The following is a 24,657-nucleotide window of genomic DNA, read 5'->3' as shown; positions in this document are numbered from 1 at the left end:
GTTAGGCAGGTTAGATAAATTTTACAAAAGCAAAACAAAATTCAATTTTGCAGATAGCGTCAAAACAAATACTGTATTTCATACTATTGGTACATCAATTTTGTGACCTCTATGCTCAGGAGAGCTCAGTCTTCAGTCCTACCTAGGTCATGGCATCACCAACTATCATCCACAGACCATGGGACTCTATGGAGACTACTTACCTGCAGGTTTTACCTCGGAAAAGAAGGTGCCAACTTTCTTTCCCTCCACGATGTCAGTGATGACGTGCCCAGACACCTTCGGGTGGGTCCCATTGGCAATGACCACAGAAGTGCCACCTTGCAAAGCCCAAAGGGCAGCTTTCACCTGATGGGAGAGGTCAGATCCAAACCTCTGCAGGGTCTAGTCACCCACATTTTAAACTTGTAAACAGATGTAAAACACAATGTGATACTGAACAATTTAAGTACATGCAGGAATGTTTTGAATAGCTTAAAAGCTCTGAAAACATGCTTGGCCCGGACACTCTTTCCAGCCCGACTTTGGCATGTGTTGCCTAAATATGAACCAACCTGCCCTTTGTGCTCAGCATGTTCTAAGACTCTATAGAAACTGGGACGACTCAAAACGTCTAATTTGACTTACTGTGCCTCAGCTTAGTGCCCAGCTTGGGGTGCTGGACCAGAGTCTGACCCTGAGTTCTTTCAGCTTTTCTAAGTGGGACTCTTGTCCTCTTTGCTGCTGTTGATGTGTGTGATGCTGTACCTTAAGGGTACAACTTCTTAGAACAATTAATTTTTCAAAGATTTCATCAAGAAATATTTGAACTGATAACATTATGAAAATAAATAGACTCTGCCCTTGAATTTATAGTATGAACACACTATGTATTAATAAAAGGAATACATGCTAAATATGTATTGGCTAAAGGTATACAATATGCATTGAACCTGTATTTAGAGATGTGCATATTTAAATGTGTATATGCCTAGTATCTGAGCCATTAGCCCCCCGAATAATTACAAAATTAAAAAGGAAAAAATACTGTTTTGGTTTTGTAATTGTTACAGGCATAAAGGCACCAGATTCTTACCTTGGCTTCCATGCCACCCATCCCCACTCTCGACTTGGTTCCGAATGTCACAGATTGCTGATCTCCAGGATAAAATATGTCAATGAGCTTTGCATCATCTGACCCCGGGGGGCTATCAAAGAGGCCTACAAAGTTGATAAGAGTCGACAATACCGAAGGAAGTGAGTACCCTGCAAGCCAGACTCCCCTCCCCCAGGCACCACAAACCACTTTGTACTTGACTTATCCAGCTGATTCTGTTGTTCTACCAGCTCTAACCAGGAAAGAGAACAAAGGATCTGTGGAGTTTGCCCACACTGAAAAACAGCTCCTAGAGGATCACTTAAGCACTTCTATAACCTGGCTTAATACATGAATGTTTGCCGGCATCAGAGTATGGCCGTTATCCTTGGCCCAAAATTGATTAGCTCTGCTCATAGTCCACTGCAAAGTTGTCCTCACCTCTACCATTGCTACTTGTGATGCTGAACCTTAAGGATGTAACTGGAAAAGATGAGTGGCTACTGCAGAAACAGCAGAGCAGCCATATACTGTTTCATGTGACTATTTCCCAAGTGGGATGAAAAGTGAAACAGGTTCTCATTAACTCTTGCAGAGGTCCTGTTTGAAACCAGTCAGTAATCAAACTCCTCATGTTATGGGTAAGCCATTGTGAAGGTTAGGCTGAGTCAGCAGGACAGCACATGACTCTCGGCATTCAGTCTGGGTTTATTACCACAAAGCCTATGTTCCTTCTGTAACTGAGCAGAGTGACATGAAATAAGAGTTAAATGAAATATAATATGCATACAATCCAAGATTAAAAACCCTCACAATTTGCTTGGAAAAAGAGCAAGTCAGAGCCCTAGAAGCAGAAAAGTAGGGACTGAGAAAATGAAGTCATATCAAGGCAAGTCAACAGAGACAGGGGATAGATTAGAGGTTGCCTAGGGCCATAGAGTTTGGGGAGAATGAGGAGTGACTTTTAACAGATATAGGATTTCTTACTGGGTGAATAAAATGTTCTAAAATTGTGGTGAGGGTTGAACAATGTATATGAATATTTTAAAATCACTGAACTGTAAACTTTAAATAGGTGAATTACATTGTATGTGAGTATCTTCTTAAAGTTGTTATACAAAAAACAAAATGAAAAGTGCCTGGAAATGACAGCATTTCAGCATTCAAGCCATATCTCCCAGACTCCCCCACCTTTTTTAGAGCCATAAAAAACTCCCTGTAGACCATATGGCTCAGAAAATAATGGTCCATAGTAAAAAAAAAAATCAGAATGGCTCAAATGAAGAGGGGAACTCATGTGCTCACACATGTAATGTTTAAAACAAAGGCTGGATAAAAAGGAAAGACATCACTTCATACCTTCTACATCCGAAAGCACGATCAAAAGGTCAGTTTTCATTTCCACAGCTAGACGGGCAGCCAGGCTATCATTATCTTTAACACTAATAACCTGGAATGCAGGTAAAAAGTTGTGAGTGAGCGAGCGAGCTATGCAGTTCAAAAAGGTCATAGAAGCACTCGGCTAAGCTCTGGCAGGCCACAGTAATGACCCTGAGCATGAGGATGACAGCTCTCACAGGCCCCTCCGCAAAACGCCATGCTTACTGCCAACCCCCTTTCCAAACATGCAGCCTTCCATCCACTGACAGACACAAGCCATACTCATAGCACCTCCGGACCCACTGGAGCACCTCACGCTGTTGAACCCGACTTCAGAAGGGCCTTTGCAGCCACTGCTCCATGATGCCAGCTCCTCTCCCCATTTCTCCATCTTGTTTATGTTAAACTTCCCATGTTAGTACATGCAGCATAGCGCGGTGTTAGTGTTTCCAGCATGCTTAACCCTTAAGAATAGTTTACCCACATTTACCCCCTGGAGATCACTATTGGGTTCAGCTGGGGGGACAACAGCATCGTTTGTGTTGACAATGGGGACAATGTTCATTCGGAGGAGCTCATGAAGTGTGCCATTGAGGTTCCGGCGTTTCTGCTCATCGTGGAAATCCAAGTTGGTCACCAAAATCTAAAGGGATTCAACAGAAAATGCAAGAGGGAGGAAAACGATGAACTTCCCAGGAATAGCATACAAAAGATGCTAAGAGTAGAGGAGCAAAAGTGCAGGCTTCTGGGAATCCCAGACAGATTGGAATGGCACCTACATCCTTGGATGCTTATCCAATTCCTTTAGAGATGGGAAATAGGTTAGAATCACTTAGAAGATTTACTTAGGATGCTTACAACTTCCTGCAAAAGTACTTTAATCCTCACCTACCAAATCCCATACTTTACAAAATTAAGAAAGGAATGTATCAATTTTGGAGGGATACACTTTGGAAAGTGGAAAGTATCCATTAATTTCTGAAGTATCTCTGTGTCCTGGCATCTGATTCAGGGTCTGGCTGTAGTAGGTGCTGAAACGTTTGGTCAATGAGTGAATGAATGGTTTACACTGCTTAGAAAAGTGTATTAGACAAAATGGAATAGGGCTGCTTTACTTTTCTTGCTCTACAGCCAACCACTACTGGAGTTAGCAAAGCTGTGTCTGAGAATGAGGGCTTAGTTCTGGAAGGCTTATGGAGGTGAGTCTTTGATCACAAACTGAAAGAAGGGCTGGACATGACTTAGTTCAGGGGAGGGATGGGTGCCAGGGCTGGTCAACAGCGCTGCCGCTGTGCTTGCCTGCTTGTATTAGGCCATATAAAGTCAGCAGGGGAGAAGGTAAATGGGGGCAAGAGCAAGAAACTAAATGGTAACAAACCCTGAAGCTCATGAATAAAAGTTTCAGCAAAATCCTTCCGACACTTAATCAAGAGGGTTCTTGCAACACACGGAAGGATGAAGAAGAAGGGCTGGAGAAAGATGTTCAAGGAAGGTACTGAAACAAAGTGGGAATGCTTAAGCCCTGAACTAGGGTCTGGTTACGGCAACTGAGAAGATAACAGCAGCCTTGCTATATAAAATGTGGGTGATAAAGACAAAATAGTAACATGCCTAAGGGAAATAATTCACTCACTCATTCAATAAAAAACTTACGCAGTACACATCTGAAATGCCAGGCCCCAAACCAGCTGTTGGGAAGAAGAAGAATGCTGCTGACTGGGGGAAGACCAAGTGGGGCACATTCTTTTCAGTAAAGTTTAGTCCTGCAGGAAGCAGGACTGGGTCAGGGGTGAACATACAGATTCCAGTCACGGGGGTGAAAGATCAAACAATAAAAGTAAACACATGTGTTAGGAGAGGCAAGAAGGAATAAAGGCCAGTGAAAATACCTGTTGCTCAAACAGTTTAACAAGTAAGAAGTAGGAGTCAAGAGCCCTAAGCAAGAAAAGTATGAGCTTGGAGAAGAGCAATCAGTTAAGATGAAAATCAGTTTCATGTCTAAAAATAAAAAATGAGACGCTTTGCTTGTTTAGCCTGACAACTTACTGGAGATTTCCAAAGGTGCTGATAATGTTTTTCAAAACATGGAGCCACAGACAAGGTGCAAAGAGCAAAGAGTTCTTGTAGGTCAGATCACCACCAAAGGCAAAGGAGTGAGAGAGAGGCCCGTGGGGAGATGCCTGTGGCACCTGGGGGGCAGAGCTCCTTCAGCCAATGCTGATGGAAACAAACGTTAATGTGCAGTGACTTTTCATGCTACTTCCCTTAGAACAAACAAACCAAAGAACTGCAAAAAGCATCATACCTGAGGAAAAAGCAAAACAGAAAAATAGTTCCTGGGACTTAGTTTCTTCAGTTGGCTTCAGGCACTTTAAAAAAAATTAAAGACTCAGAGTGTCACTGAATTGTGGAGACGAAGACAGCTCATAATAAGGAGTGACAGAAATAGAGATTTCTATTGTATTTACGCTAACAGAAAAAAAACCCTACAATCACAGAGAGTGGGGTCTCCAGCCACGGGCAGCAGGTGGGCGAGCCCATGCCCTTCTGTTTCAGTTCCCTTATTCAAGGACACGCTGCCCAAATCCAGAACATACCAGAGAATGCGCTGTGAAAATGATGGAGACACAGGAAATGAAAGAGCAAAACCTGGCAGGATGTATATATAAGAACAGCACCTGTGGGAAATAAGGCCTGTGTAATGGCAGGACTAGAGGCAATGAGAGAGTTTGAAAATAACCTGGGGAGTGAGGTTTTTCCAGTTGTCTTGTGAAGCAGCTGTTCAGTTGTTTTGTGATGTATAGACAGATGTTCCTATTTAGTGTATAGCTGTATAGATGATTGAAAGTGCAATTGAAAAAATACTCTGGAAAATTAAGTAAAAAATAACGGGGAAAGAAGGTTCTAGAACACTCAGGGGCAGCCACATAAACTGTTTAAGTTCCATGAGGACTGAACCATGGCTGATTTCTTTTTTACATTAAGGTATCATTGATATACAATCTTATGAAGGTTTCACATGAGCAACATTGTGGTTACTACATTCACCCATATTATCAAGTCCCCCCCTATGCACTGCAATCACTGTCCATCAGCATAGTAAGATGCTATAGTCACTACTTGCCTTCTCTGTGCTATACTGCCTTCCCCATGACCCCCCTTTATATGTGCTACTCATAATGCCCCTTAATCCCCTTCTCCCTCCCTCCCCACCCACCCTCTCCAACCCCTTCTCTTTAGAAACTGCTAGTTCCCTCTTGGAGTCTGTCAGTCTGCTGCTGTTTTGTTCCTTCAGTTTTATTTTGTTGTTATACTCCACAAATAAGGGAAATCATTTGGTACTTGTCTTTCTCTGCCTGGCTGATTTTTTCACCACAGTATCCCCAATGTCGAACATACTCCTTGGTACACCAGAGGTGTTCAGTACAGCTTTGCTGAATGAACGAAAACCAACCAACCACAAGGATTTCTTCTCTCCTTCAATGCTTTGTAGATCATCTATTCTATAAAGCAACCAGGTACAAAGAGAAGCAAGCCACCTGAAGTCAAAGCCACCAATGAAATAAAGACATCTAAATTTGCTGTTTGCAGGAGTGTAAACACCTGTAGCATTCCTAGGAGTTATTAGTTTAATAATAAGAGCTGGTACTGAAAATGTACTGTGTACCAGGTACTATATTAAGTGCTTTTCATATATTCCTCATTGAACTTTTCTAACATCCCTGAGATAGGCAGATGAGGCCACTGAAGCACAGAAGGGTTAGACCTAAAGACTTTCTCCTGATCTCCCAACTAACAGTGGTGAAGCCTAGACTGTATCCTGGTATTCTGGCCCCAGAGCCCAGCTCCTAATTCCCTTGCTCCACAGGGCCCACATCCCTTGCAAAGGTCAGCCTCTCACCTGGGCAGCACAGATGCTGTACTGAGTAAACATGGCCTCGTACAAGGCCATCAGCCCACTCTGCCCGGCGGCTGCACAGGCTCGTGCTTCTAAGACTGGAATTGCCTGTAACATACCAATTGACAAGATGTGGTTGGAACGAGGGAAGGGGGCCCAAGGACCCCGTTACGGGGGGTGGGGAAGCAGCACTCACCATCTCTTTGAGCTGGTTCTGCCCCGAGTGCAGGGCCTGCCGCACGCTCTGAGACAGAAGGATCTCATGGCGCAAGCGCTGCTTGCCAAAGGCAACGGCTCCACTGGTCACCAGCATCATCTCTCGGCCTTGATTCTGTAGCACTGACACCTAACATTGAGGAAGGAGAAGGCTCCACAGGTCACTGTACATCCATGTCCTCTCTTCACAAGAGACTCAGGTAGGGCGGACAACTGAGTGGGTCCCAGATGTGTGACCCAAATTTATGGACCAGCGCCGGGCTGGTTCTGGAAGAATCAAACACCTTGTTTGGTAAAAATATGAATTCCTACATGCTACCTCAAATCTGATAAGTAAATAGCAGATAGCAATCATAAGTTTTTAATAAGGAGATTTTGGTTTGCATCCAGAGGACTTGGTGTTGGGAGTCTGCAATGCAGAAGGCATCATTAACTATTTGGTGGCCTTGGCACACAGTTTGTGTATCAAAGGCAGGACAGATGTGTGTCTCTTTCCCTTAATTTACTACTTTTCAGAGTAAAAAGTAATTCATTAGCACCCTCCTGAATGCCCAGTGAGCTTTCTAAAGTATCATTATGAATTCATGGATTTAAACTATTTCATGTGTTTAAATTTATTGCACTAAATATCTTTATTGATGCTCAGATCTTATTTTTGGCCAGTGGAAGCCACTTTAAGTTGGCTCCTGAGTCTGTCTAACATGATCAGATGCTTTGGACAAGATAATCAACTCTACATGTTGCCCTGATGTGGAAAGCCCTTCCAGGAGGTCCACGTGGATCCCTAGAAGGGAGCTGGTGACCTAAGCAAATCACTACAAGTCTCCCCACTGTTTTCAACAGGTTTATCCTCAGCTCAAAATTTTCAATCTGCTTTCAAGCTTGGACCCCAATTCCTCTATGTGACTTCAAAGCCTTGCCTAATGGAATGATCCTTTTATTTCTCATTCTCCCTGATGAGAACACCACTTCTTTCAAGATTACCTCCTCCCTGGCCCATCAGCATGCCACACTCCTTCCTGGGTCCTCATCTGGAACCCATTCATAGAGCCTTTGCTTCCCAGCACAAGTCCGGGGCACCACCCCTACTGTGTATGCAGCAGCAGCATGGAACACCCTCCCTCTGATGGCTCATAGAGGCCCAGGTTGAGCCCCAGCTCTCCCAGGAAGCCTCCAGGCTTTCCTGTCTCTGGACCCATCAGTCACTGCCATTGGGGTCCACTCATTTGGTTATTTACTATGTGAGCAATCACCTAATTATTTTGGGAATCTCAGTTCTGGATCCCCAAGGACAGAGATAGCAGTTAGATGTCTGACAAGCTCCTCATAAGGTAGCCCTTTGATAAATACTTGTTAAACTGAATTGATCTGATGTACCCAATCTGGAAGGCAGATTTGATAAAACTGCCTGTTACAGAATCTATAAGAAAATTCTATCAAGTTCCAGGTTTGTAGTCTCCTAATAGCAACTCCTCAGAAAAACTGCTTTTTAAGAACTGAGAATATGGTTATGGAGGACAGAGTTGAGTAACAGCTAGTATGGAAAAGATGGACCATTTACCCCCACCTCCATGATGCCTGGATGTCAGGTCTTTGATTCTCGGTCAGGGGTTGGCAAACTGTGACCTAGAGGTCAAATATGACCTGCACCTTTTATAAATGGTTTTACTGGAGCACTGCCATGTTTATTTGTTTACATACTGTCTACGGTTGCTTTTGTCTTACAACGGTGGAGATGAGTAGTTGAGACAGAGACTGTATGGCCTACAAAGCCTAAAATATTTGTACCTGGCCTTTTACAGAAAAAGGTAGCTGATATTTGCTTCCGGCAAAACAAGGGTAGTGGGATTTATGATGTGACAGTTAAACTCTAAGACTCTCATGGTGACCCCCAAGGTTTCTTTACTGATAGTCTGCAATCCGCCTGGCTTAACTGCATGGCCAGTGGGGCGTAAAATCCCCACTGAAACTTCTGCTTCAAGCCCTTCCAAAGCCAAGATTTCTTGCATAGATCTCTAGGTGATTCAATCTGGAAACAGAGTATGGGCCTTGTGCAAATAAAGACCTGTGCAGAGACTGTCTCTCAGACCCCCATGCTTGCTTCCACTCTGTCTCCTGCTGCCTTGTATGCATGGGTCTTCCCCATGTGCCACAGTCTAGTGAGTCCTTTCAACTACCTGAACTTGGAAATCTTTGCAGTGACAACTCATATTTATTTCAAGATTACTGGGCTAATTAAAAAAAAAAGAAAGTCTAACAAAACAGGAAAAAAAACATCTCCCATCCACTAGGGTACTCAGCCCTGACTACATATTAGAGTCATACAGGGAACTTAAACAACACAGGCACTTGAGCTCCATCCCAGAGATACATATTAAAACGGCTGAGTGTGAAGCATCTCCAGGCCCCTCAGATGATTAAATGTGCAGCCAGGATTAAGAATCACTGATGTACACAGCTCTTCATTACTAAGAAACCGGAAGGTCGAGCTGCAGGAAATCAATTCTATTCCTTGGCATCCTCTGTTTGCCCTGGGATCTCCCTCTGGCACCTTCACTGGGAAAGGGAGTTAGTTGTCAGATTGGGTTACATTTTTGCACTCAAATCAAGATTATTTTTACAAGCTGATAAACCTGAGCGGACGGTTTAAAAACCCTATTTTATTTAAGTTCAGCAGAACTGTCCACTGTGGCAATTACCTGCTCAACAATAGACGCTAGGCGCCCCAGGGCCAGGCCACATTCGTCCCCTCGGGTCACGACAGCACTTCCGAGTTTCACCACGATTCTCTTGGCATGCTTCAGCTCACTGCGGTGGGCAAAAGACTTGCCATGTGTGCGACTGAGGGGAACAGTGATAAAGGGGATGTTGCTCCAAGCACGAACATGTCTGATGGCTGAAGGCTGGACACGATCTGTAGCCCCCAAAGTCAAATGCAAGAAAAAAAAATACACAATGTGATTTCTCATTAAAAAGATGCATGCCCAATATTAACCAGTTTAGCTTCCAAAAAATAGCTTTATCATTCTTAACTGAGTATAACCAGTTCAAAAGTTCTATCTAGCATCAAAAGTTTTAGTGTTGTATGGAGTTTACATCCAGTAGACAGGAGACAGGTATATGCAGGCACTAGTGGTGGAGAGTTTAAATTAAAACCATCTTTCCTGAAGACATGTTGGTTTAATATATCAAACCCTTAATAATGTTCACATCTTTTGATCCAGCAAGTCCACGTTAAGAAATTTATTCTAAGGAAATAATCAGCAATTTAGACAAAGATTTATCAGAAGGCTGCTCATTAGTGTTATTTATAATAGGAAAAATCAGAAGCAGGGTAAATGTCCAAAAAAAGGGCAGTAGGATTAATTAACACTTTCAGAATTTTTAATAACACAAAAATGCTCATGATGTTCACTTGATATGCATGTCTAAATGCAGGGAAAAGATGAAAATAAATCAAAGTATTAATATTTTATCTCCTGATGGGATTACTGGTGATTTTTTCTTCCTTATACTTCCCTATGTTTTTCAAATTTATGCAGTAAAAATGCACTGTTTTCATCATCAGAGAAGTGTGTGCTTGTAAAGAAACTAGACACTATAAAAAGAGAGTGAGTCTGATTAGCAAAGATAATAAAGAGCAAAGTGACTGGTATGAATAGTAAAAAACTGTAACTAATCCACCTATAAATTTTCTCCCTGACAAGGCAGCAGGAACCCAGATGCCCGTGACAGTGTAAGGGAACCGCAGAGCTTTCTGAAGGAGACGTAATGCTGGAGTCAGATACTTTCTATACCTTTGGACACCTGCTCCTAAGCAATCCTTTCCTGGTTCTTTTTTCTTGCAATGCTGTATAAGATTTCTAAAGAGCAAAAACAAAAGCAAAAAACAATCTTGACTGAACAGCTGAAAATGTATCTGCATAAAGCCAAAAGTAAAGCACTAAGAGCCGACTACCAGGCATTTACCACCTCACGACTTCCTGTGCATCCAGCTTGTCCTTCCGGCTGCTTCCTGATAACGTTAGCCCTTCCTCTCACAAATGAAGAGATTTTTGGCTGATGACACTGCCACCAAAGATTGTGTTTCCTGCTCAGCTAGACATGGCTATTTGACTAGGTTCTGGGTAAAAAGAACGTGAAAATGTTATATAGGACTTTTGGAATTTCTTAAAAAAGAGAAGTGAGGTGCTTCCTCCTTCCCTTCATCCATCCTTCTGTTTGAAACAGGGGTATGAAGGCTGGAGCTCAAATATCCATGTCAGACTACAAGAAAATACATTAGGAATGTGAGGCAGCAAGAAAGGAGGTGCCGGGAAGCCTGATGATTTCACAGAGCTACTTTGGAGGCGCTGGGCTGTCTCCCTTCTTTTAGGACCCTAAGCTCCTCAGGAGAGAGAGAAATAGAAGTCTACCCTGATTCAGTGATTGTTTTGGTTCTTTTACATACACTGACTTATCTGTATAAGTGATACAGGAGGGGTAGATGCACAGGCAGAGGAGCAGGTGAGGCCTGGACAGGAGAGGAAAAGCCAACTGTGGACATCCCTTGACAGATGGCCTCACCCACAGCAAATGGACCTTCCCTGGGTAGGATTCCCAGATTGCAAGAAGTAAGACAATACAGGTAACATAGGTTCTCAGCAGGACTAAATTTTAGGTATATTCCCCTATGTGTCATTACAGGCAATTAAAATACTTTAATGAATTACTAAAGTAATTATTCCAAGCCAACTTTTGTACCATTCTTCTATAATTGCACTATTCAGGAGTAACTTCCTTCACTGAATCAACTATTATCACCTCCCTTTTTCGACAGATCTACAGATTTCTATACCCACTGCCTGTATCTCTTCACCACTAACCCCTCTACCTATAACCTAGCTTCTATAGCTATTCCTTGTGCTATGGCAATGGTGGGTAAGGCAGGCAGTCTTATTCTTGTGGCCCAGAAAAATCACTACGTGTTGTTCTCCCTCTCTCTGCCTCGTGCACACACAAATGTTAGAAAAAGCATTCTTAATGAAGTATTAAGGAGTCCTTTCTTTCCTCTCTTAAACAACCTTTTTCTTAAAGTGATCACATTTCAGGTTTGTGTAGAGATACAAGACAGTATGGTTTTTATTGACAACAGGACTGCAGTTCTGTTGCTGGCAGAAAGTTGCTCAGGAAGCCCATCATCTAGGATAGAACCGGAGCTTGGCACCCTTGCAAGACCCACAGGTGGGTTGTCTCTGTCTGCTGGGAGAGTGCCAGGGACTAAGGGACTGGTTTGCTGTCGGGGCTCAGTTCTGGGGAGAGCTCCTTTTCTTCACTAATTTCATCAGTGTAAGTGTCCTAGCTCAGTCTTCAGGGATATTGTCCTAAGCAATATATACACCTAAGTCTAAGCTTAGAAGTTGTACATGTAATAGTTCTGATCTCACTGACCTGACAGAAAGAGGGATGGTAAAGCCCCTGGGGTGTGGACCTGGGCTCATCTGTAGCTGTTTGCAGAGCTTGGAGCTAAGCCCAAGTATCACATATCCCTTTGACAGTTGTCAGGACGAGGCCTGCTGGCCATTTTTCTCTCCTGTCCACTGCAGGGCTTGTTCTGTCCTGGAAGGGTGCTGGCATGGGTGGGGCAGTGTAAGAGTGCACCTCAGGGACACAGGCATGGCAAGGATGTCAGTGCAGGTGACTGAATGGCAGAGAGGAATCAGAAGCTACAGGCCAGGTAGGCATGAGTGAGACTCCTGACACCCAGTCTGTGCCAGCAGAGGAGGGTGGCAAGGCGCAGTGCCAGGCAGTCAAAGGTCATTCTGGCTGCAGAAAACTGGGTCATAGCAGATCTGGGCTGTGAAGGTTCAAGAGGAGAAAACAATTACAAACTAGATCTTAAGCAAGTAAAAGCTCAGTCATGTCTAGTGGGTTTTAGCACCAAGGAGAGCTGGGATCTAGGGCTTTTCAGGTTTCCTGTTCAACAATGCTTTTATCCTCCCAGACTGACCCTATCTTTTTTTTTTGGTATCATTAATCTACAATTACATGAGCAACATTATGGCTACTAGACTCCCCCCATAATCAAGTCCCCACCACATACCTCATTAGTCACTGTCCATCATAGTAGTAAGATACTATACAATCACTGCTTGTCTTCTCTGTGTTGTACAGCCCTCACCATGCCACACCCCCTACATTATGTCTGCTAATCCTAATGACCCTTTTCCCCCCTTATCCCTCCCTTCCCACACAACCTCCCCAGTCCCTTTCCCTTTGGTAACTGTTAGTCCATTCTTGGGTTCTGTGAGTCTGCTGCTGTTTTGTGCCTTCAGTTTTTTCTTTGTTCTTATACTCCACAGATATGTGAAATCATCGGATACTTGTTTTTTTCTGCCTGGCTTATTTCACTGAGCATAATACCCTCTAGCTCCATCCATGTTGTTGCAAATGGTAGAATTTGTTTTCTTCTTATGGCTGAATAATATTCCATTGTGTATATGTACCACATCTTCTTTATCCATTCATCTACTGATGGACACTTAGGTTGCTTTCATTTCTTGGCTAATGTAAATAGTGCGGTGATAAACACAGGGGTGCATATGTCTTTTTCAAACTGGGCTGCTGCATTCTTAGGGTAAATTCCCAGGAGTGAAATTCCTGTGTCAAATGGTATTTCTATTTTGAGTTTTTTGAGGAACCTCCATACTGCTTTCCACAATGGTTGAAATAGCTTACATTCCCACCAGCAGTGTAGGAGGGTTTCCCTTTCTCCACAACCTTGCCAACATTTGTTGTTGTTTGTCTTTTGGATGGTGGCCATCCTTACTGGTGTGAGGTGATATCTCACTGTGGTTTTAATCCGCATCTCTCTGATGACTAGCAATGTGGAGCATCTTTTCATGTGTCTGTTGGCCATCTGAATTTCTTCTTTGGAGAAGTATCTGTTCAGTTCTTCTGACCATTTTTTAATTGGATTATTTGCTTTTTGTTTGTTGAGGTGTGTGAGCTCTTTATATATTTTGGATGTCAACCCTTTATCAGATCTGTCATTTATGAATATATTCTCCCATACTGTAAGATGCCTTTTTGTTCTATTGATGGTGTCCTTTGCTGTACAGAAGCTTTTCAGCTTGATATAGTCCCACTTGTTCATTTTTGCTTTTGTTTTCCTTGCCTTGGGAGATATGTTCATGAAGAAGTTGCTCATGCTTATGTCCAAGAGATTTTTGCCTGCTTTTTTCTAAAAGTTTTATGGTTTCATAATTTACATTCAGGTCTTTGATCGATTTCAAATTTACTTTTGTGTATTGGCTTAGACAATAATCCAGTTTCATTCTCTTGCATGTAGCTGTCCAGTTTTGCCAACACCAGCTGTTGAAGAGGCTGTCATTTCCCCATTGTATATCCATGGCTCCTTTACTGTATATTAATTGACCATATATGTTTGGGCTAATATCTGGACTTTCTACTCTGTTCCACTGGTCTGTGGGTCTGTTCTTGATTATTGTGGTTTTGTAGTAGAGCTTGAAGTTGGGAAGTGAGATCCCCCCTGCTTTATTCTTCCTTCTCAGGATTACTTTGGGTATTCAGGGTCTTGGTGGTTCCATATGAATTTTAGAACTACTTGTTCTAGTTCATTGAAGAATGCTATTGGTATTTTGATAGGGATTGCATTGAATCTATAGATTTCTTTTGGGCAGGATGGCCATTTTGACAATATTAATTCTTCCTTCCCATGAGCATGGGATGAGTTTCCATTTGTTAGTGTCCTCTTTAATTTCTCTTAAGAGTGTCTTGTAGTTTTCAGAGTATAGGTCTTTCACTTCCTTGGTTAGGTTTATTCCTAGGCATTTTATTCTTTTTGATGCTATTGTGAATGGAATTGTTTTCCTGATTTCTATCTCTGCTAGTTCATCATTAGTGTATAGGAAAGCAACAAATTTCTGTGTATTAATTTTGTATCCTGCAACTTTGCTGAATTCTGATATTAGTTCTAGTAGTTTTGGAGTGGAGTCTTTAGGGTTTTTTTATGTATAGTATCATGTCATCTGCAAATAGTGGCAGTTTGGCTTCTTCCTTACCAATCTGGATGCCTTGTCTCTCTGTTTTGTCTGATTGCTGTGGCTAGGACCTCCAGTACTATGTTGAATAACAGTGGGGAGAGTGGTCATTCCTGTCTTGTTCCCGATCTTAGGTGAAAAGCTTTCAGCTTCTTGCTGTTAAGTATGATGTTGGCTGTGGGTTTTTCATAAATGGCCTTTATTATGTTGAGGTACTTGCCCTCTATATCCATTTTGTTGAGTTTTTATCATGAATGGATGTTGAATTTTGTCAAATGCTTCTTCAGCATCTATGGAGATCATCATGTGGTTTTTATCCTTCTTTTTGTTGATGTGGTGGATGATGTTGATGGATTTTCAAATGTTGTACCATCCTTGCATCCCTGAAATGAATCCCACTTGATCATGGTATCTGATCCTCTTGATGTATTTTTGAATTCAGTTTGCTAGTGACCCTATCTTTTTTGGGAGCATTTTTTAATGTTCTGCGATGTATTATACTTGTTAGGGTCCATATTGAAGACTGAGAAGGCCTTGATTATTTAGGAAAGATCCAAAGCTTCTGGATGGGTATTCTTTCCCATCTTTTAAGGAAACTTTAGGCTCTAAGTCCCAATTACCGTCTCCTCCACAATTAAGTATGAGGGGATACCAAGGCATATGTGTGTGCCTACATGTGGGGGAGGGATAGAGTGAGGGATTGTTCATATGCCTCAAAGTGCCACGGATCATACTCCAAGGGAGGAGAAGCCCTTTACCCTTTTAGCACCAGAGTCCTTATGTTCAGCAAAGAGGCTGCATTCCAGGCCTGAGCAAGAAGGGACCCTGACATGATTTCTGTCTCCCTTCTGGCCTTCTGCTTGCTTCCATGTTTGTGTCTACTGCTTTCCCATTTTTCCCTCCTTCTTTTCTGCTCTCATCCTTGCCATGGTTGGAGAACACAGGGCTCCAGAAAAGTCTGGATAGAAAAAGTGAAAAATCTAGAGACAAGACCAGAAAATGCCTTCTTCTATGAACGAAGCTAAGGAGAATAAACAATATCAACAAAAAAAATATTGATGTGAATGCTTCACATATTAGGAACTATGTTAAGTATTCATACACCTTTTACAGAGTCAGAGGGTATATAAAAGGACAAGTATAGACTCTGAAGCCAGACTGCCTGGGTTGGAATGTCAACCCTTCCACTTACTTGCTTTTACCTTACCTGTCTCACTTTGAGCTGCTGTAGGGGATCAAATGAGTTACAACATGAACAAGGATTGGCACAAAATAAAACACTCAATAAATATTAGCTGGTATTATAAAAAAGTGTTAGCTATTGTTATCATCATCATACTGCATTCTCATGAATTAAGCCTCATGAGTTAGGTATTGTTATGAGTTAGTTATTACTACTGAGAAATTGGGTAACTTGCAAACATACCAGATTGCAGCAATGGTTACAATACTTTGAAGCTTCTCCCATTAACAGGTGGAATCTATTTTCCCACTCCTTGAATCTGGGCCTGGCCCTGTGACTTGCTTTGACCACTACAATGTCGCAGAAGTAACAATGCATAAATTCTGACCTTAGGCCACAAGAGACTTGTGGCTTCCATGCATGCTGTTCTTGGGAACCTTGCAGGCATCTGGTGCAGAAAGCACGGATAGCTTGCTGGAGGATGAGAGACCATGTGGAACAGAGACCATGGCCCTCAACAATCAGCCCCAAACAACATGATAGTTGACAAAGACACCGAGCCTGGTCCAAAATGCCAACCCATAACATTGTGACCTAAATCCACAGTTGCTATTTTAAATCACTAAGTTACTTAGTAGGTAAACGACAGAGCTAGTTTTCAGACCCAGGGAGCCTGGCTCCAGATGCTGACCTTTCATCCCTTAATTTCTTCTTTCCATGAAAAAGAAACAGATTTTTTTTTCCTGTATGATGAGCAACTTGATTAGTTGATAAGCAAGTTCTCTGCTGTAAGGTCTGGAGACCAGACTGTTGATAGGATTTAGATAATAGCAAGGAAACAGCTAACCCCAAACATGATAAACTGCCTTTCTACAAACTGTGTTGGAACAACTAGACATCTGTAGGCAAAAAAATGAACTTTAATCTAAACCTCAACCTTATACAAAAATTAACTCAAAATATATCATGGACTTAAATGTAAAACTATAAAATTTACAGAGAAAAAACAGGAGAAAATTTTCATGATCTAGGGCTACATAAAGAGTTCTTAGACCTGACCTCAAAAGTACAATCTATAAAAGGAAAAACTGATAAAATGAACCTTATCAAAATAAAAGATGTGTGAAAGATCCTGTTAAAGGAATGACATGACAAGCTACAAATTGGGAGAAAATACTTTCAAACTATAAATCTCATAAAAGACTAGTATCTAGGAAGAACTATCAAAACTCAACAGTAAAAAAGCCAAACAATCTGATCAAAAAAGGCAAGAGAGTTCATGGAAGGACATATAAATGACAAATAAGCACACGAGGAGAAAGATGTTTGACATCAGTAGCCATTAAGGAAAAGCAAGTTAAAATCACAATGAGGTATCATTACACACCTATCAAGGAGGCTAAAATCGAAGAGTGACAATATCAAATGCTGGTGAGGATCTAAAGAAAGTGGACCACTGATACAGTATTGCTGTGAATATAAAAAGGTACAGCCACTCTGTAAAAAGTTTGGTATTTTCTTATAAAATTAAACATGCAACTACCGCATGACCCAGCAAGTGAACTCTTATTTATCCCAGAGGAATGACAACTATGTTCACACGAAGTCCTCTGTGAACGTCCGTTCATAAGAGTCAAAAATTGGAAAAAAACAGATATCCCTCAATGGGTGAGTGGTTACACTAACTGAGCTATACCCATGCCATTAAATATTTACCACTCAGTAATAAAAAAGAACCACTGATACACATAGCCTGCATCCAGAGAATTATGCTGAATTAAAAAATCATCCCATAAGGTCATATACTGTATGATTCCATTGATGTAACATTCTTGAAATGACAAAAAACATAGAAATGGAAAGCAGATTAGTGGTTGCCAGAGGTTAGGGATGGGGAAGTGAAAGATGGCCATAGAGAAACCTGAGGATTTGTAATGATGGAAATGTTCTTATCTTGACTGTGTCCATGTCAATATCCAGGCTGAGGTATTGAAAGAACTGTGTAAAGGGCATACAGGCTCTCTCTCGATGAAATCTTACAATGGCACCCGAAACTATATTTCAAAATTAACAATTACAAAAGAAGGCAATGAAAAAAAAAAAAGCCTGTAAAAAGTTTTGGTAGAATGAATATAGGTAACACTTTATTTTAAAAATTTATTTACTTGACATATAAAATCTGTACAAAACGAATGTATACAACTTGATGAGTTTGGATGTAAGTATACAACCATCACCAAAATCTATACCATAAACTGATCACCTCCAAGTTTCACTTTATTCATAAATACAAACACTTAGAACATTTCATCAATAGTCTGCTTCCTTGTTACTGTTTTTGTGCAAGTCTATCAAATTTTATTTCTCTCTTAAAACCTTGTTTCAAACTTCCCACATACTGAAAAGTTTCCTGTGGTACGTACGAGATCTGGAGAGAGTGGTGGACTGGACCCAGGGCAGGAGTCGCTGGCTGAAGGGCTGGAACCCAGAGCGGTAGACTTGACTCAGCATGCTGGGACGTGGTCACTGATCAAAGTTATCTACAGACTGCACTGAAAATAAATGAATAATGAAAAATTAATTCTATGTTCCTCCAATTCCTCATATTCTCAGTATAAATCTTGATGCTTCTGCTTCGAACTCCTCTATATCAGGGAAACTCCACCTCCTCTGTATATAAAGAAAGGAGAAAGAATAAATGGCTCCTTCCCAAGCCCTGCCTTCTTTCCTTCCTTCCCTAAGACTGCGTTAGCTTTTATGTGAGCAAATGGCAATTAAAGATAATTGATATTTTAGGTGACGAAAGTGCCTTTAAGGTGCAGTATTTATATATTGACATTAAAATCTTCACCGCAATTCCTATACCATTAGGGAGGCCCCAACAGATCAAAAACAGATCCAATATCCAATAATCAGCCATCTCCACCTTCCTGCTATCACCTCCCAACAGAACTCTGAGAGCCACATAACTGAAATGTCCACTTGATTCCTTTCTGACATAAGGCGAGGGAGGAAAGGCCGAGGCTGCTTCCACATCTTTCTTCCTGCCACCCGCTTGAATTTACAGCACTGTCTTGATTACGGGGGAAGCAATACAGCAAATGGCCGGCACCTTAAATGACTGTGAACCCATCCTGAGGAGGTTGAGTACATGGCCAAAACCCTCAGAGTTGAGAACAGCGTGGTGACAGGCCTTTGCCACTCTGGGTCAAACTTGAGGCTATAGACAAAGAACAGTTTATTTCACAAAAAGGGAAGGGGCTCCTTCCTGTACATTCATACACATACACACACACGTATATATATAAAATAAGTCATTCATTATTGCAGCTCCTATGCTACAGGGACATTGCTGTTTTCACAAGATAAGCGAAATACTGCACTTTCTTTTCCTGCAAGCCTTCTTTTAAATTCTGCCCTATGAACTGGTAGGTAGAGTCCAACCCTCTTAACCGTGCCTCAAAAGACTAGCATTTAGTCTCATAGTGAAGAGAAACAAGGAGTGTATATTGCTCTTCAATTTATACTGCACAAAGACACAGAAAGGAGAGAGAAGAAATTGGCAGAATACATCTGCTGTAAAAGGCATGGCATCTAACAGTGCATGCTGTCTTTGTTGACATACATCAGTGTTCGTGACAGTCTGGAAGATCCCAAGAGAAACTTACTTGCATAACAAGGAAGGATAACATAAGCCCATGATCTGTGACTGCTGCCTATGTAAATTCCTTCAGTGACTGTTGCTAAATAGTTATTTACATGTGAATTCCCTGAAATACCCATAAAGAGAGCCAAAGGGGCAAAAAAAAGTGACACAAAGTCTAGTTCTAGCTCCTTTATGAAACCTTCCTCAGCAACTCAAGCATTCAAAATCGGATATAATTCTACAGGTTAGCTTTTACCTGGTTCATCTCTTACTGTTGCTTTTCCCAACTGGATTCTCCACTTCCCACTGACAGCATGGTAAACTGGAGAGGGAACACAGACTTTGGAGTTGGGAAGATCTGGGTTTGAGCTCTGCACTTGCTAGCTGTGTGCCTTTTGTAAGGTTACTTTATCTTCCTAAGCCTCTGTTTCCTCATTTGTAAATCAGGAACAATAACAGCAAGGACCTCATGGGATTATTATGAAAACTAAGTAAAACAGTGCATGGAATGCCTGTGTACAACAGATGCTCAATAAATGTCAGTTTTTCTCTTTCTGTCGTTTAGGCACTAATGCTATCTTACTTTTATTTCCTTAGGGACCTATCACTGGCACAAAGAACTCAATGAATAATCTATGGTGGATATAATCACAAATTATTCTTACTGTTTACCTCTCTCTTATCTAAGAGCAACTGACAGGTCTGAAGGTTTAAGATTACTAGTTTTATTAGACTGAAGACTGACCTAGATACTAAGAGCCCTTGCCTCTCTGTACTGCCCCACCTCCGGACTGACCCTTCCCTCACTGCGGGTAGTTTGTCCTGCCAGAGTTTATTATGCCCTCAAAAAGCAGACGGCTGATTCCAGGGGGCAAAGGGTATGTGTGTCTGTGTGTTCGTCTAGACTCAATGTCATCAGCTGAAAAGTTCCATGTTTTGACTAAGGTACATTTCTCAAGTATCTCTCTAAACAGAAAACCCTTATCTTACTGATTTGGAGAGAACAGAACTTGAGTCCCAGCAAATTTCACCCAGAAACACAGACTTGGTATATATACGGCTCACCACCTAAAGACAAAAACCCGATAAATCCCGCCGCCTCAGAGAACAGGAGATAATGATGGGCGGGGGACTATACACAGACCACACGCCGACTGCAAAAGATGGTCGTGGGCGAACTCTTCACGAAAGCCCGGCTGGGCCTCGGGAGACTGCACACACAGGCCGGTGAGAGTCGGCGCGTCTACTTAGTTTACGAAGGTAAAACGCCGCTGCGGATGCAGGTGCACTGCAAGCTGCTTCCAGATTCCCGGACCGAGAAGGGGTCCGCCTTGTCGCCAAGCCTCCACCTGGCCCAGTTCCTCCATTTGCGCATACCCAAGAGCGGCCAGGGTGGTCGGGTGCCGGACCACCCCGCAGAGCCTAGGGCCTCTGCGCGCGGGCATATGGCACCACGCCGGGGCCGTACAGCGTGTCCCGGGAGGCCCAGCTCGCCGCCATCCGTCCGCGCGCGGGCCCTATCCCGGGCCACCCGTTACCCGGGCGGCGCCCCCGCAGGCTCCCCGGTCGCCCGTGGCCCGGCGAGCACACCTCCCCGCGCCTTGGCGGGAGCAGAGCATCAGCCGCTGCAGAGGCACCGGCGCCCCGCCATACCTGCCGCCATCTCGCCGCTCGCGGCATACCTGCCTCGCCGCCACGACCCGCCCGGCCGCCCGCCTGCACTCCACGCCGGGCCGATTTGGGCGACGGCTTTCTGTCCTTTTTCTTCCGTCCACGTTCCGCAAGATGACGTTACGTCAGCGGCGTTGGAGTAAACCCGGCCGCCAGGCCCCCGCTGTTCACGCGCGGCTAAGGGCCGGCTGGGAGCTGCGCCGCGGTAACTGCGTAGACGCCTTCCGAGAATCCGCCCTGCGCTCCACGTGGCGGGCCCCGCCCTCCGAGGACCGAGCAGACGCCGGGAGGCGGGGCTCCACCTCTCCGGGTGGACGTCCACGTCCTACGACGGGCCGGGGGCCAAAAAGCGTGTCCGGGTGTCTGAGAGCCGCCCCTCGGGCCTTTCAGGGAGGCAGAAAAGATGCCAGGATCCTTCACTGCTGGTAGATTCCATAAGGTGTTCCAGGGACACCTTCGACATAGGTTGGATCAGTATACACAAATTTTTGGAACCCATACTCCCGGCAAGCTTTTGCTGTTTGAATGGGAAATTTTTGGCAATGCGATACAATTATATGCCTTCTAGACGTCTGGAGGTTTCCCCCAAAGTCCCAGCCCAATTCTTCAGCAAGGGCATTAGTGAGAATACTGCATTTAAAAATAGTTGCGTTAAATAATAAATAAAAAGTTGTGTTTAATTCCTGACAATGGGAGCTCTTCAAAGGCGAATGCAGACCCACCCTTAAAATCAGAGCTCAGAGTCTTTTCTTCTTTCCTACTTGCTGTGTTTTCCTAAAGGGCATGTTCCCGCATAGGCAAAGACATAGTGCTGGGCAGGGGTTAGGGAGTGGGGGAGGGCACAGCACTGGAGCTGAGGTTTGTGACAAGGACCGCGTCTTATCCCTTCTGTAGTAGTCTCTGAGAACATTGCTGAGCCTATTCATTCCTTCCGTCAATCATTAAACATTGGCTACTTTATGGGCCAGGCATTCCCTAGATGTGCAGGAAGCCTTTTTTCCCTTCAGACATGAGTTCACAGCCGTATGTGAGTGAATGATTACAACACAATGTGATTAATGCACAGGGATTCAGGCAAGGCTTGAAAAAGAGTAGACATTCCAACTGTGCCTTGAAGAACAACTAGTAAGTAGTTCACCTATAAGAGCAGGGCAGGATCCTATAAGGAAGAGGGAATGGAATATGCAGAGGCATGAGACACGGAGCATGAGAAAAGGCTGCATGTGGAACAGGACAGGAGAGGTGTTTGGTTGGGAGGCTACCCTGCAAAAGGATTTCTGTGCTGTGCTAAAGATTTCGAATTTTATCTTCCTCAGAGATCGGGACCCATGATTTTTAAAGTACTGGAATAGACCAATGAGATTTGTGTGTCTGAAATGGGTTGAGAGCCATAAAAGGTAGGAAGTTGGTTAGCTTATTGCAAAAGGCCAGGTAAGAAATGATGGCTGGGAAAAAGGTTCCAGCAGAGGCCATGGGGCACTTTAAAAGGAGGGAGTGCTGACAACAGTTACTTCTTCAAAGTGGGAGGGTGAGAGAAGAGGAGGGGTACTTGGCAAATGTGATGGTGCTGCAAATACAGTGAATTGAAACATTTGATGAGAGCAGTTCTTAGGGGTGAGGGATGAGGACAAAGATATTGTTTTGAGCACTTTGGGTTTGAAGTAGAGTTGGGGATATAAAAGAATAAAACTGTCCTCCAGTTAAGTTTCATGTGGTACTTCAATTTTTAAGTCTCTCACGGTGGACCTGGAACAGATTAGGTGATTGTGGGTATAGCTAAAGCCATAAGGAACAGAGGCCTTCTCCACTGAGGAAATGCTGTTCTAGTTCTCTTAAATCACACAGCACCTTAAGGTAATTGCTTGTCTGCCTTCCCTGCTACAAGATAAGCTCCTGAAAGCAGGGAAGTATATTCCTGGCATGTAATAGACATACACTAAATATTTGATAAGTGAATGAATTTAACTTCTTTGGGCTTAGTTTTCTCAAATAAGAAATGGGCTAATAACACTGTAGCTGTCTATTCCATAAGGTTGTTAAAAGGATCAAATATGGAAATCCTTTAAGATTGTACAAATATTTTATTATTATTACAAATAAGGTTTTTTACAAAAAATTAAAGTATCATTGATATACAATCTTATGTTGGTTTCAAATGCACAACATAGTGGTTCAATATTTACCCATAGTATCAAGGCCTCACCTGCTCCAGTTCGGTCACTGTCCATCAATGTAGTAAGATGTTACAGAATCACTAACTGTCTTCTCTGTGCTGTACTACCGTCCCAGTGGCCAACCTATGCTGTGACTGCGAATTATTGTGCCCCTTAATCCCCTTCTCCTTCCTCCTCCAACCTCCCCAACCCCTCCCTCTTGGTAACCACTAGTCCCTTCTCGTGCCTATGAGTCTACTGCAAAAAAATAACAGCTTTTGAATTACTATTTTACTATTAATTTATTCTACTTTACCAATGAGAAAGGAATGGGATAGCTGAGTATGGATTAGGATAAAATCAAATACCAGAAATGTAAGCTAGTTTGCCCCTTCACAGAAATCAGGGAAATAATTCAGCCATGTTATCTTCCCTGCATATGATTTTTAAAACCTGATTTTTTTTTTATTTGAGTTATTTAGCTTTTGTGTTAGGCAAATGGATATGGGGCTGGGCATGAACAGAAAGCCACACAGGAAGCAGACTATTTAGAATTGGTCTCTACGAATGGAGGATTGAGGACTGCTTTTTTACATGCTATAGAGTACTAGATTTAAGTTATCTTGGTCTCAAGTTAATTATTAATTAACAAGGCAATTTGTTCGGAGTAACTTACAGTCTCCAAGAGCAGGAGGTAAAACTGGATCTTATAATAGGTGGGTACAAGGAACTGGAAGTGGAGAACCAAGACTATCCCTTGTCTTTGGGTCTCTTATTTATATTCTGCCCATCTGCTTCTTTTCCCCCCCTTTAAGATAGACTTCATTTGTGTACATCTTGGTGGAAAACAGCTTTCTCAGCCCTACAGTGCCCTCAGTTAGTGCCTACTCCTGATGACTTCTAGTCTTGGTCTCAGTTCCAAATTTCTAGAAGAGAACATATTAGCGGTCTAACGTGGGCCATCTGTGGCAGGGAGAGGAGGGGTCATGCAGGTAACAGGAACCGGGAGGCTGGGCCCACCCCTTCAGCAGAGCTCTGAGTGATGGGAATTCTTGACAGGGAATGGCTAGCTTGGTACATGCATTGGCAATGACAGGACTTAAACGAAAGCAGTTTCATCCATACTATGCAACATCACTCTGTAGTTTCACAAACAAGGCTGCCCATCAGAAGTACCAGGAAAGCTTTTAAAAAATACAGACTCTTAGAGACTTTTCTTCCCACCAGTAAATCATAATCCCTAGGGGTAGGGCCCAATCAGTATTTTTATGAATTCCCACAGAAGATGATGACATGACTGGTATTTAGAACCTCTACTTTAAAAGACAGGCCCAGCATGATAAACAAATACCTCAATAGAAAAACAGGGAGGTTCTTTACAGAGAGCAAATAG

At 42.8% G+C, this 24,657-nt stretch overlaps 1 protein-coding gene across 7 annotated transcripts in view; it reads right to left on the bottom strand.

The window, feature by feature from the left end:
• Window positions 1-21,350, bottom strand: part of ALDH18A1 (aldehyde dehydrogenase 18 family member A1) — a 36,873-nt gene extending 15,523 nt beyond the window's left edge. Inside the window, exons 1-10 of one of the 7 annotated variants that reach the window (XM_037015742.2) lie at window positions 21,094-21,349; window positions 18,907-19,014; window positions 18,218-18,346; window positions 9,269-9,483; window positions 6,550-6,699; window positions 6,357-6,461; window positions 2,940-3,098; window positions 2,435-2,525; window positions 1,076-1,200; window positions 204-348 (exon numbers count right to left, since the gene is read on the bottom strand). In XM_037015742.2, the coding sequence (XP_036871637.2) occupies window positions 204-348; window positions 1,076-1,200; window positions 2,435-2,525; window positions 2,940-3,098; window positions 6,357-6,461; window positions 6,550-6,699; window positions 9,269-9,483; window positions 18,218-18,305 (1,078 nt within the window). In that variant the 5' untranslated portion in view covers window positions 18,306-18,346; window positions 18,907-19,014; window positions 21,094-21,349. Of the gene's footprint in view, window positions 1-203; window positions 349-1,075; window positions 1,201-2,434; window positions 2,526-2,939; window positions 3,099-6,356; window positions 6,462-6,549; window positions 6,700-9,268; window positions 9,484-18,217; window positions 18,347-18,906; window positions 19,015-21,093 lie in introns of all 7 variants that reach the window. The other 6 variants (XM_037015741.2, XM_017656831.3, XM_017656829.3 and 3 more) reach the window with 6 other exon arrangements.
• Window positions 21,351-24,657: the final 3,307 nt, after the last annotated feature.

This window comes from Manis javanica, chromosome 7 (genome assembly GCF_040802235.1).
Source record: "Manis javanica isolate MJ-LG chromosome 7, MJ_LKY, whole genome shotgun sequence".
Taxonomy (NCBI): Eukaryota; Metazoa; Chordata; class Mammalia; order Pholidota; family Manidae; genus Manis; species Manis javanica.
This window is presented reverse-complemented; position numbering and strand designations above follow the sequence as displayed.